At 41.5% G+C, this 13,677-nt stretch overlaps 1 protein-coding gene across 3 annotated transcripts in view; it reads right to left on the reverse strand.

The window, feature by feature from the left end:
- The window catches only part of LOC110472330 (ovostatin), a 34,140-nt gene continuing 20,463 nt past the window's right edge, over positions 1-13,677 (reverse strand). For all 3 annotated transcript variants that reach the window (XM_085573957.1, XM_085573948.1, XM_085573963.1), the window contains 20 exons: positions 13,399-13,531; positions 12,675-12,771; positions 11,942-12,170; positions 11,267-11,390; positions 10,807-10,925; positions 10,315-10,366; positions 9,486-9,569; positions 8,498-8,674; positions 7,464-7,545; positions 6,835-6,991; positions 6,346-6,420; positions 5,166-5,331; positions 4,690-4,910; positions 3,882-4,097; positions 3,305-3,429; positions 3,041-3,131; positions 2,413-2,481; positions 1,361-1,466; positions 936-1,009; positions 1-213 (listed from right to left, as the gene is read on the reverse strand). In XM_085573957.1, coding sequence (XP_085430083.1) covers positions 969-1,009; positions 1,361-1,466; positions 2,413-2,481; positions 3,041-3,131; positions 3,305-3,429; positions 3,882-4,097; positions 4,690-4,910; positions 5,166-5,331; positions 6,346-6,420; positions 6,835-6,991; positions 7,464-7,545; positions 8,498-8,674; positions 9,486-9,569; positions 10,315-10,366; positions 10,807-10,925; positions 11,267-11,390; positions 11,942-12,170; positions 12,675-12,771; positions 13,399-13,531 — 2,364 coding nt within the window. In that variant the 3' untranslated portion in view covers positions 1-213; positions 936-968. The remainder of the gene's footprint in view (positions 214-935; positions 1,010-1,360; positions 1,467-2,412; positions 2,482-3,040; positions 3,132-3,304; positions 3,430-3,881; positions 4,098-4,689; positions 4,911-5,165; positions 5,332-6,345; positions 6,421-6,834; positions 6,992-7,463; positions 7,546-8,497; positions 8,675-9,485; positions 9,570-10,314; positions 10,367-10,806; positions 10,926-11,266; positions 11,391-11,941; positions 12,171-12,674; positions 12,772-13,398; positions 13,532-13,677) is intronic.

Consider the following 13,677-nt stretch of genomic DNA (forward strand, 5'->3'; position numbering starts at 1 on the left):
CCCAGTGTAAAAGGGAGGTTTATTGGTGGAAAGGTATACATGATTATGCTGCAGAGCTGGAGAGATGTGCTGTGAAAGGAAACAGAATCAGACACTAGCTCAATTAATATCACATAGTCCCACTGTGATTCCTAAGGTGCAATGGCTCTTTCCAGGACTTCATGACTGAAGAAAATAGGATACTTGACCACTTGCTCAACATTTAAGGTGCTCCTGCAGGTAAAAATCCAAAAGAAAATAACATCAGTGTGAACCAATAGTTGCAGGGTACAAAACACAGGCATTTTTTTTCAAGATACAGGGTAGTCAGTTCTTTCTGTGTGAAATAGACAAAAGCTGCACCAAGGTCTTGCAGCAAACTGTGCCTGGATTCCTGAGAAACTGCTCATGAGACAATAGCCAGCAGAACTGCTGTGCTGAGCAGGATGCAGACCTGACCTCCTCTATAGCCAGGCAGCATCACACCTCTGACTAGTTAATGCACTGCCTCCATGATTCATGTCACCTCATGTTCTCCTCAGATAATGTATTTACTTCCCCAGAGAAAGTTTCTCTTAGTCCATGTGGAAAATCTTGCTTGGGTTTGGGAAGCATAGGCTCCATAGGGAAGACTTTCGAGGATGGCCATACGTAAATTGTTCTTTGGTACGTAGCTGTGCTTTTGAGGAAAATTTGAGGGTATTTCCCAGTCTTTCCATTATTCTGCACTTTAGCTTTCATTCTAAATGCTAAACTCTTCCCATGAACAGCAATGTGGTCCCCACTTGGATTCCACTGGTGTCATAGGATAGGATCTGGACACTGTCTCTGTCTGCTCTCTGAGAAGCCTCATGGAGACTTCATTTCTTTGAGAATGGTTACTGTTCTACTGCTTTTGCTGCTTTATAGTTCACTTTCTTATCTGCCTATTTGGTTATTTTCTGGCTTTCACTTACCTTTTCGAATCCTTAGTCCTTTTCTGCAACAGCCTATTTGCAAGGTGATGTGTATTGAGCAACAGCATACTCTTCTGGAGAAGGAGAAGAGAAAGGTTCTGGTTACCCTGGAGAACACTTGTTGTGCCTTTCCCCAGAGGTGGATATAACTTATGCATGCTTAAACTGGAGGTCCTTGAAATATCCTTTATTCTGGTGCTTGTAAGTTCCTACTTTTCTAGTCATGGCCATTGATCACCTTGGGCATGAGGCCAAGGTCAATAAAGTGAAATGAGTCTCTCCCCTGGCCCTAAATTCAGGTGCCTATGGAGTCCAGATGAGTGCTGTCAGCAGCAGGGCTGGTTCTGGGTCTCCCTTAAGGCACACTATTTCTGCTGTCCCTGTCCCTCTCCCGCACTTCACACTGGTTAAAATCAAAAACAAACCTGTTTCATAGTAGTCATAGATCTGCACAGGTGCTGGCTTGGGGTGGGTCACTACAAAGTCCTGCTCAACCGAGAAAGTGATTTCTTTCCTTTTCTTCTGTGAGATCTGGAATGGAAGGTCAGAGATCACATCAGTCTTTTTATTTGTACAGCACCATCTAGAGCAGACAAAGGTTGCAACTGACAGGCTGCATATTCCAAATCCCACTACAGATATAGGACAGCCATTATCCAAACATGTTTGGAACGTCCAAAGTGAAACTGAACTGGAAAGTTAATAGATTTTCTGTTCTGTAATCATCTGATCCTGTAATTATTGCATATCCTATTGCCAGAGGTGGAAAAATTGTCCAAAGGGACTGAGTTTAATTTTCCAGGATCTCCCAATGGTCAGGATGATAAAGTCTGGTATTCCAATCCCTGCCATTTCAGACATGGACATTATGTGCCACCAAGAAACTGTAAATCAATTTAGTGTCCATCACTGGGGTATTGGCTTCTGTTAGTTCTACAGTGCCCTGAGGAATTATTTACTAAGTAAATTCTGATTCAGGGATTAGATTACAAGTAAAATTTTGCAATGATCCAGTGTAAGAGAAGCAAAGAAAATCTTTCCAGAGGAGAATGAAAGCAGTGTTTCCTGTCCTGTTGGAAAGAGGAGAATGAAAGCAGTGTTTCCTGTCCTGTTGGAATGACTGAGGTTTATAAGAAGCCTACCAAAGAGACATACACACAAGAGAACCACTTTTCTGGTGTTTATCTGCTTTTTTACTGAAATAAGAAAGAATTTAGTTTAATTTCAATGTGTTATTTTTTTTTTAATGAACTTTTTTGATTTTTTTTATTGCTGGTAGCTTCAGTTTGAAGCTGTTTGGGAGGTTGGGAAGTTGCATGCAGTTTGAGAAGTATGCAGCTTAGTGGCAACAGTAGAAAACTGTTAAGGAAGAGAACATGATAAGTGCACCATATAGGTTATATCCATATTGTGGTTATGCCTATTACATGCTGATTCCATCCTGGTGAAAATCAAATAGACAGTGATCAGAACTTACATTTTGCAGATAAAGGAGGACGTGATTTTTCTTGCTTTCCACTTGCATCACTGTTTGACTGTCAATGAGCTTTGAAACAAGAAAACGGAGATAAATATATTTGTAAAACATTACAAAACAAGTGCAGCCTCAGACCCTACTGCTGCATGTCTGTGGTATTCATTCTTCTCCTAGTCAAGTTTCAAGGGCTGGTAGTTGACTTTTAGAGTCCAAATATTGTTGAATAGATTGAAAGGATGGACAGAAACGTACCACTTGACTTAGTTGGGGGTATGAGCTCTTTCCAAATGCACAAGTCACTGCAATTCACTTGGGGGATTCTGCCTGTCTCTGGTGTGTTCTGTGTTTCAGAGCTAGTCTGAGAGGTTTCCCACCCTTTCCCTGCCTGGGCAGTGCCAGCTCCCAGTTGCAGCTGCCATTTGCTCAGGTTTGAGCTGAAACCTAGCTTTAAATATAGGAGAATCTGTGTGTCCAAAGCTCCCTGGAGGGCATTTCCTCCACCCAGTAATTAACAGTGCAGCCATGCAAACACCTCACATGATCTGTGGCTGAATGCTTCTTAACCATGTCTCTGGTTTTCTCCTCCATCCCTGTGGGGAGTAATTTCACCTTGCCCCTCTAAGTTTACCTTATCCAGGGAAGACTGAACAGGAACAAAGCCAGAGAGCATCTTCACATCAATAATGAGCATGTTGGAGCTGCTGCGTTTCCCTGTGTAACTGGAACAACAGAGGGCCCTGTCAGTGGTCTTTGGGGACACTGTCTTACAGGCTGATACCAACAGCACATTGATCAGCCTGGGTTTTGACTTCATCAGCTGAAGTGAAAACACACAGCAGTGCTCTCTGTGTGTCTTGCCATCTGTGCAGCTGGTTTGCTGATGGTACATTACCTGCTTATGAGGACAATATCAAATTTTGCTGGTCTATCCTGTGGGCAGGAAGCATTTGATGTCTGTACTGAAAGCAGAAATCCAAAGGACCCCTCTGGAAGGTAAATGTTGTATCTCAGTGCTGTCTGGAAGAGGAAAAAACCCTTTTGTTCAAGAATGCCAAAGATTTTCTTTGCATTCAAAAAAAAAAAAAAGAAAAAACAAACAAACAAAAAAAACCTCAACAAACCAAAAAAACAGACTTAATGAATTTTCTGGCAATATTGCACTTGGTTTTATGTGGAAGATGTTTGCTAATATCAATGATGAACACATAAGACTTCTAATCTTTAACAATGAAGGTGCTTGTACCCAGAGTCACCTCCCAGAAAGAAACCAGGTGTTTCAGTAAGGACCATTTTTCCATGCCAGAACTCCCCAGGAGTCAGAATGTGGCATAGAAAAAAGGGTGTTTAAATGATTTAGGGAAATCAAACAATTAGGAAAAATAAAGAGAAGTCAGCTAGAAAATCATCAAAACAATGGCTATCTTGTATGCAAAATGTGAGACACAATGAAGAAAAAAGCAGACATTTACTTGCATAAATACACAACCACTGCCATTCACCGTCAGGCTGTATTTCCCAGGGACCTCTGGAAGGGGAGTCTGTTGCACCAGGAGCCTGTTTTCATTGTTGACAAAAAATACCTTCTCAAAGGGCTTTTTGGAAGTGATCTTGACTCTGTTTTGTGAAGCAGAGTTGTAGGTCGCCTCACCATAAGCAGCGAGTGCTTGAAGGGCAATGACTGTGTCCTGAAGAAAAAGAAAATAATAAAAGACAATTGGCTACACAGTGTGACCAGTGCAGAGGAGATCAAAGTTACTGTTGCAATACCCATCACAGTTGCTTCTTCCTGAATTTGTGAATAATTCCAGGGTTCCCATACAAAAGGAGCCATTTCATTCTCTCATGTATGCTTTAGGGTAGAAGAATATCTCTCCTGATACAAGGGTCTCAGAACATAAAATCTGAGAAGCAGAGTGCCCTTCTACAGTTTTTCATAGTGATGAAGCCTGTGTTTTCTGAGGAGCTACACAGAACTCATGGGTTATCTGACAGATGAGACTTGGTGTTTTCTAGGCTCACCCCTGACACAAATATCTGTATTTATTGCTAGTCAAATTACTCTTGTATGGTTTTAACCTTATTAAATACAAAACCTTACGGTTTTAACCTTATTAAATACAAAAAAGTATTTTGATCTCCTAATATAAAGGTTTGGTTTCTCTCAGAGACAGCAAGTAGAAAAGAGAAACAGGACTAAGTAGTCAGAGCCCTGCTGGAGCCCTGAAACAGTGTCCCCATTCCTAGGACTAGATGTGGATTGGAAAGTAGTTTTGGCACCTGGGTAGAAGAGAAACCTCCATAGGCATTCTGCTGCCTGATGATCCACTGCACAATCCCTGAGGCCTTTGTGAGATCCTCTTTATTCCGGTTGGGTTTGCAGAGCAATGCCAACAACACGTAACTGGTGATCTCAACATCAGCTGAAGGGGCGTGGTCAAGGAATGAGGGAGAATTGTCTGATGGAGACCTCTCCTCCTGCTCCCAGTGCTGTGAGCCATCTGAATTAACAGAGAGGAACCAATATTGATTACAGGTGTCACTGCTCTGTACTCTGCCTTGGAGTCTCACTGCGTCCCGGCCTCTTCCTCAAAAGGACTCCCTGCACATCACTGAATGCACTGCAGGTTAACTCCACACATCATTCATGTGGTTTGGCCCATGTGCCCACTCTCTCAATATTATCAAGGTTAGACCATCAGTAAGAGCTGTTCCATCTTCCCATTTCCCAAATTCCCCAAGTGACTGAAACTCACCAACTTCCTTTGCTGATTTCTGTAACTCTTCAAGGAATGATTCACATTTTTCTGCCTTGCCAGCTAAGCAGAAAGCATAAGCCATGAGTGCCTGAGTGTAAACTTCACTGATACGCTCCTCAGATGCGGTCTCCAGACAAAAAAAGGCATTTCGGATTACAGGGTACTTAAAAACAAAAAAAACAAACATATGGGTTTAATTAAGGACCGTAGTCTTCACCTGCTCAAAAATTTACTTTCTTTAAACTTGTTCCTCATCCTGTCACTATCACAGCAATGAGAGTGGGACTTCAGCTTGTATAATGACTTCAGGAGAGAAAATAAAGAATTCTTCAAGGAGGGATTTCACAGGAAACATCAAATAAATCAAGTAGCTTTCAGTGGTGTTCTTGACGAGGTTGTTCTACATATTTCACAGATAATTCCTTCTGTTTACCTCCATTATAATTATTTGCTCTGCATTTATATAGTCAAGAGTTGTCTTGACTATATTTGTTGTCTTGAACAAATCTAACTTAGTGGTTTCTATCCTCACTGACTTTGATGTAACTTTAATTCTGCAATGTTGTACTAGGTTTACACCCACAAAAAAATGTACAGTTTGACTCTGTGTCCCCAGAAAGGATATGAAAAAGTGGAGGCTAACTCATGTATTGAAGTCTAACATCTCCTCTGAGGTTACCTTCATACTGCTAGCTTTTGAAAAGGACAGATCAGCTTTTGCTCTGATGGACATTTGTTTTTCCAACCTATCTTTTAGTTCCATTTATAGATTATATAGATTCACCTGCAACAATTTATTTGCTTGACTAGGCTGTCTTTGAGGCTAAGCCATAGTGTGTGGGTTACTACCTGTCATGTGTAGGTTTCTACCTGTCAAGTCTTTTTGTTGGAAACTAAAGGGTGTTTTAGTTAAAGGTATTTTTATTTATAAAATAAAGGTATTTTGTGTCTTGCAAATAGAAGACCTAATCCCACTGAGGTTTGTACAGTTTCTACTCAAAAACTGTTGGTTTAAGAGGTGTAGAGATGGAGATAGAGGTGTGGATACAGAACACCTACTCTGGGAGCTCTCTCCCTCTTTTTCTCTCTCTTTACAACATAGACAATTTAGCAGATGCTGGACCCAAGACAACAACTGGGGACCAGTTCCATATGAATATCAGGTAAATCTCCTTACCAAACTGGAGTGCCCAGCTTCCAGCATGGCGATGGTGGTGTAGGCAGAAAGCGACAGCTCGTCATCTACTCCTCCCTGAAAACAACATGGAGAGAGGAACAATCTGTAATTGCCACAGATGAGAGCCTTTAAATATCAATTGCCATGTCCCAGCTGAGAGAGTACGGACACCTCTGGAGGCAGCCCAAAGGGAAAGAGAGCATTTGCATAGCTCTTGAATAGCTCACAAATCCAGATAAACCCTTTGTTATTAAATCCAACAACATCACTCCTTCAAGCTTCAGTCCTGTAGCCCTATCTCAGGTGCACATAACATGTAAAGTAGGTGTATGAAAGCTGACTGAGCCGAAAATACTCATTATAAGATGTGGAGAATTAGTCCTTGGAAGAAGGCAGTCATTTGGAGTGAAATATAGTTTTTGGCACTAATAGGAGAACATGCTCATAATGAAAAAGTATAAATTTGACCAAGTAGTAATTCTCTGCTACCTTCAAGGCATTGTTGAAGAGTGTCCCAGCACTCCGGAAACAGCCATCTAGCTTCTGTTTGCTTGACAGCCACATCAGGGTTTGAGACTGGACACGGTCATCAATGTAGATGAAGCGGCCAGCTTGTGCAAATGATCTGTACACAAAGGCAGTGAGCCTGCAAGGGAAAGATGAAACTGAGATGAGCACTGGAAGACACAGAAGAAATCAGCCCTCCCATTTGTGCTGCTGAACAGCATGAAGAGTTACAGCCAGCATGTTGGTGGCTGGCTTTCTCTTTGTGTGCTCCTCAGAGAGAGAACAGTTAAAGGGAGAGAAGCTAGATGGGACCGGGGAGGATGTCCAGAACACTCTGTGGCTGGTCCTGTCTACAGAGCACCACAGTGCAATGGCTTTCATTGGAGACATCAGGACTATGAATCAGAAAGTCAGCTGGGTCTTTAGGGATCAACTTCTTTTCATGCACCTGGACTAGCAGAGGATGGAGAGATATTTCTTTTAGTACTTCCCAACCCCCAGTCCTTGACAGCTCAGTACATCCGATTCAGCCAGTAAAGCTGCCTCTTACTTGCACCATAATAATTGAATGTCAATTCATCTCTGAACCAAATCTGCTCCCAGTCACTCACCAGGTGTTCCCTTCTCTGTCTCTGGTGCCAAAGATGCTGTAGGACCCATCAGGACGTTTGTATGACAGCTGTTTCTGGTAGCCTGCAAGAACATGGAAAAGGAAGTGTTCTTGGATGTAAAAGCAAAACCCTATTTTGTTTGCTGACATATATGTCTGGGAAAGAATGGAAAGGCAACGTATATCTAACAAGCAGGAGGGGAGCTCTGAGGGATCCTATGAATGGAAGTATGGAAAATGTCTTGCAGAAACACTGAGAGAACAGGCAGAGCTCTACCAGCTCTATGCTCCAAATAAACATACAGGATCAGGATACATGCTGTGCCTAAGTGGGAAAAGAGAAGGGGCTGAAAGACAAAACCTCAAAGGAAACATGGCATTTGAATTTCAGCAAAAAGGCATAAGATAAGAAGATAAAGGAAAGTAAAAATGTCTTGTTCAGGGCAAATCCTTGGGTTGCTGTGTTGCCTTGTGAAGGCTGACCTAAAACAGAGATTAGACAGAGTTAAAGAATGAAATAGGTATTTATTAGAAGGCCTCAGTGGACACACCTTGGGAAGTACAAGAGCCCAGCCAGGGCTACATCCAAAACGAACCTAAAATAGTCACAAAAAATGGATGACCAGTGACAAAGAGTCTCACTTTTATAAATTCTAGTCTATTAGCATATTAGAGTTAATTGTCTAATTATAGCTTTAGATTATGAAGCCTCATCCTTCTTGTTTTTCTCTATTCATTCTGCCATTTCTTATGCTATTGGGCCTGAGATTTAAATAATTTGTCCTTAGTCCCCAGCTAGAAAAATAATTTTTTTTTCTACCTACTCTGTGAAAAGAGCTTCTATCTCCTAATATGAAGCTCAGAACTACAAACTAAAGCAGTACAGAATCTGAAAAATATAAAAGCTAAAACCTGAGGCTGTACTACAACTGTGATGTCATCTTCCAGGGTAGACATGCTGCTGCTGCTGCTTCTGTTCACTGGCCCTCAACAGGAATTTCAGCACATGTTGTAAGGGAACCACAAAGCTCTCACCGCTCACTAAGTATCCAGTGGCCTTGGATTTGATCTCCTCACTCAACTGCCCTGTCTTGTTCAGATAGTCCAGGACGTAGATGTTGGGTGCAAAGAGGGCCATGTTCTGCTCCCCACAGCCAAAGGGCATCTGGAGGAGCTGGTGCAGGTTCTGCATGGCAGTGCCCATGATGTCACCTGGGGAAGAGGAGACGAGAGGGGGGGATCAGCACAATTTGTGGCCACTGAAATTAACACTAATTTCCATTCCACAGGCAGAGTCATAAAAGCCTAGCAGGGTTTGGGAGCCTTCCAAACAGAACTTTGTTCTGCTTTGTAGCCAACAAAGAATCCTTTTCCTGCCTCTACTTACATAATCTAAATCTCTCTTACCAGAAACACTCTGGAAATTTCTGTTTCCAGAGGATGGAAGGGAATAGCCAGAGCTATTTACTGCAAACCTTTATTGCAAAATTGACAGATAATGCTGAAAAGGGATGTTGATAATGCAGATGTAACACAGACCACCTTTAGTTGTTATTTCTAGGACAGGTAGCACAGACACAGCAAGGGACTTCTGGAAAGAGCTTCTAAAAGTCACCAACATCTCCAAGCAAGGATTTTATGGCTAGTGAGTAATATAACCAAATCCATGTCCTCAAAAGACTGAATAGATTCCACTGGCACTTTTGATCTGTAGGTGGGTATGTAGAAAAATGCCATACTGGCATGAATCTGGCTGAGGTCATAAGTTAGAACTGTGCTGCTGCTTCAGAGAAAGACTTTCAAATGAGCTAAATTTAAACAGAATAGTGACGAGTGATGCAACTGATATTTAAACTCCATTTTGCTGATGCAAAGCATTGCTGGACAAGATGAGAATCAGTCTTTTTTCTCAAAAGTTTCCCACACTAGGACTGAAAATTCACATTTTGAATCCTGAAAGAGCTTTCATGTTACATTTTCTGTATTTTCTTTTTGTTTTATGTTTTATTAATTATATATTTACCAAGAACAGAAAAGGAGGCTCTGGCTGATACTTCCAAAACATTTGTAGGTAGCTCTAGAGATATATCTTGAATAACTACATCATCTGTGGAGAAAAATATTTGTTATTTGTATAGGAATACTAATTATAACAGTGAAATGCTCCTGGTACAAATTGCACAGTACAAAACTGCACACAAATGACAGCAACAAAGTGAAACTCACAGCATTCACCAAGAACTCAAAGAGGGAAGGGGACAGAGCAAAATCAAAATCGTGAAAAACAATTTTTGTAAAGATCAAGTGGTGTAGTCACTGTCATTCCTCAATAGAAAACAGTAAACAGGGTAAGGCTGGTGCTCACAGGTTGTAGTATCTGTGACCTTGGGGATGCCCTCCATGGAGCAATTGGTAGAGCTGGTTGGTGAAGGTCAGAACAGATTTTTTGCCTCTTTTAGGAGCTTTTTGCTGTCAGCACTGAGATGGTGTGGAAAGGAACATTACATTCTCTCTCTCATTTCCACCAGAGGTGAAAAGCTGTAAGGTACAGGAATCCATGGAATAGAGGACAGAACTCAACATTGCACAGAAAGGTCATCTCCCTTTGAGAGCTTCATAGCAGCCTTCCTACAGCATCTGAGCATAACTGAGCAAGGCACAGATGCTGCCTCAGTGATATGCACCATACCACACAGGAATTTGGTAGCAGGGAACTGAACTGTTACACTAATACTTAGCTGTCATATGGACAACTCTGGGAAAAAGGGAAGGGAAAACATAAACAAACACGGCGGGAAAGAGTGCAGATTCCAAACTTCCTTTCAGTTCTTCTCAAGACAGTGGACCCTTACCTTCTGTACAAATTAAGGAGTTTTGAGTCTTTTCCCTTCTGATTCCTTCAGGCTGCAAGGAGAGGGAAAGAAGAGACACATGCAGTGGATGAGACAAAAGCATGCAGAAGAAATTCAGTGACAAAAAAGCCACCACCTTCCCCAACCTCCTACATCACATAACAGGTGGACTGAAACAACAGTTTATAAGTTCATGTATGATGTGGTTGCTCCTAAAAGGGAGATTGCATCAGATGGAACCCCTCATTTCCAGTTTCTCCTCTGCACGAGGAAGACATGTCAACACCCACTGATCCTCATGGAAGAGGACATCAGATGGGAGTGGACTTGGTCTTAGATTGAACAGCCAGATCATGTCCCAGCCAAATGAAGGTGGAGCCATACCAGGAGTTCTTTAGGGAACCTGAAAAACCTGCTTGCTTTTGGTACTTCCACTGTGTTTTAGTTTCCTCATGAAAAGGAATGCAGGACAAACAGAGCCGCCAGCAGTACCTCAACCAGCAGTGTTCTGATCTGGGTGTCCCTGTACTCAATACTGATGTTCCTGGGAGCTTTGTATCCACAAGCTTCATCATCCTTGGCCTCTGCAGTAATGCTGAACACTACATTACCTTAAATAGCAGCAAAGAAAAAAAAAAAAAAAAAAAGGAAAAAAAGGACCTTTACCATGCAGAGTGATTGACAAAGTAAGAAATTTCATCTGATGAATAAGATGAAGTAGTTCAATATAATGAATGGTCAGTCACTGTACGTGAGACATATGGGAAGAGAACTGATCTCTAAAAATGGCAATGATAAACACGCGGAAGCTGTGGAGAAGCTCTTTAACCCAGAGAACTGGAAAGAACAGTGGTAGACCAAGCTGTCTGGGTTGGAAAAGGATTAAGTTTTTTCAGGTGAGATATAAATTAGTATCTTGGAACAGAAAACCAAGTAGATTCAAAGCACTTACCAATTACTTTGGGGAAAATATTCCAGATATAGGTCTTTCTTTGCTTGGCACATACACATCCATCATCCTCTGGGGAGATGAGTTTGGCTTGATAATCAAGGGAATCCGACAGTAAAACATTAATCTGAGAACACAGAGAGCATTGTAATGGAATGAAGGCTTTTCACCATATTGCAAATGGTGCTTTATTGTTAGAGGTGATGAGACTCTGCTTACATCTAGAGTTAAGTGTAGGGCAGATTTAAGGTCTCGGATGATGATGTTTGATTAATCATCCATCAGATGTAACCTGAACAGTTTTCCCTCTTGCTTCTCTCAACAGTCTTACTGGGATGTTAAGCATCCTATGCACACCTGATTCTTAAGGAAAAGGCCTCAGTGAAGCCATTGATAGCTTGCATATCTGTGGGTGGTGAATGATACTTTGCAAAGCACTTGCTTCTTTCTCTAAGGATCTTGATATAGTTGCTTTACGTATCTGCCCTAGTCACAGTTCACATGATCTCCTTTTGCTCCATACTGTTTTCAGAGGACAAATCCAGTCAGGATAATCCGTTATCAGCTAGAATGAGCTGTACCTCAGTCAAGAGCAGATCCAACCACCTGCACCAATCCCTTTGTTGCAGCTTCTTTGGAGATGGGATAAGGTCTAAGAATGTGGGCAGAAGTACACACCTTGATGCACTGGTCAAGGTAGTTGAAGACAGTGGCTCTAAGCAGGAAATCTTCTCCTCGTATGATAGAGTATGGCAAGGTCAAGTCAACAAAATAAGGCTGCAAGGCTGTCAGGGTGGCAGGCACAGATATGCCAAATCCAGACAACTCTTCCACACAGAAAGCACTGGCTTTCCATTTGGTGATGGTGTCAGGGACGGTGTATGAGATGCTGGCTTTTCCAGTAGAGCTGATGGGAATGGAGAAAAGATAAAAGCTTTAGAAAGGGTGTATTTCAGAAAATTTGCTTCTCAGTAGATGCAACAAGTTTTGAGAATGAGAACTACCCCTATTCTATCTGCAGAAATCCCACGTTACAATCCCTGAATTTATCACTAAAATTTGAGATAACTTTAACCATTTAAATGTTCCTCTGCCCATCATATCATCGAGTTTGAAAAGACAACTAAGAATTCTTGTTCTTCAAATGCCTATTTTAAATAGAGGTGTCCTTCTTGAGGAAGGGAGTATGATTCTTGGTATACACGTTGTGGCAACAGGTGTCTTTAGGCGCATTTTTGGTAATTTGATCATGGAAAAGAGAAGGGCAGATGGGAAGCTGATGACTGAAAACTAGGTCTTCTGGGCCAAAAAGGAAGAAGAGTTGGCAAGGAATTGCCACCTTACAGGACATCAGAGAACATATTTAGTAATTCCTAAAGCAAGGTAAAGATATGAAAGAAGCAGTACTCACTTAATTGGAATTATATCCCAAATCCAAGCTTCAGGAAAGAATTCTCGAATAGTCTCAAAGACGAGTGTCCTCTCTCGTTCCTCCCTATCAGCTTCAGCTGGTAAGAGATAATGAGAATTTAATAAAGCTTGGTCCATATAATGGAGATGCCCAGAAAGGACAGATTTGAATGTGATGGGCCAGTGTGAAGGACAATAAGTGTTTTACTGTTAACTTCTAACTGAGAATATATAATATTCATATATACACATATGCCACACAAGTATAAAAAGTTACTAATATATCCCTCAGTTAGGGATATATTTTTCCTTTATACCTTTTTCCTTTGACCTAGTGTCAAAGGAAAAAGAAAACATTGCTTTGGCCTCTCATGAGCATGAAACCTAGGGCTAGAACTCAGATCACTTGGCTCTTAGCTCTGATTATTGTTCACACTGTCGCATAGTCTTTTCCAACTAGCTCTGGTCAGATGGAAATCAATGTCAACACTGTGAGTTTTGTGTGGCACTGCCAATTGCCAACAGTTCCCAGCATGAAACTGGATATGAATCAGAAATGTAGACCTGAAGGACTCTTTTGGACATTGGCCATTAGCCAATGGTGCCAGACCAATATTTAATATTAAAACTAAAGTGGTTAATGAGTACTGTGCATGTCCATATAACAAGAATGCCTCTTCCTTTAAGGAGAAAGGTAAAAATCTCTTTTCTGTCCTCTGTATTACCTGATGATTTGACATGGTGTGCAGAAGCCACGTGCCCTGCATTCATTACATATGGTTGACGTCTTACAGTCTCACCAGTGCATACAACCGGTTGTCGAACTTTCGAGTTGGTAAAAAGTTTAATTCCCATATCCTGCAAAAAATGCATTTCAGCATTAGCCATAATCACACTGTAGCTGACATTTGTTCCATTCTTTCCTCTTTCCCATTACTGTGTTTCCAACACAGAGGTGCCCAGAAACATGTATGCAGAGACTTTTGGGAGCTTTGTGTGTGCTG

This window comes from Lonchura striata, chromosome 1, assembly GCF_050655825.1.
Source record: "Lonchura striata isolate lonStrDom1 chromosome 1, ASM5065582v1, whole genome shotgun sequence".
Lineage (NCBI taxonomy): Eukaryota > Metazoa > Chordata > Aves > Passeriformes > Estrildidae > Lonchura > Lonchura striata.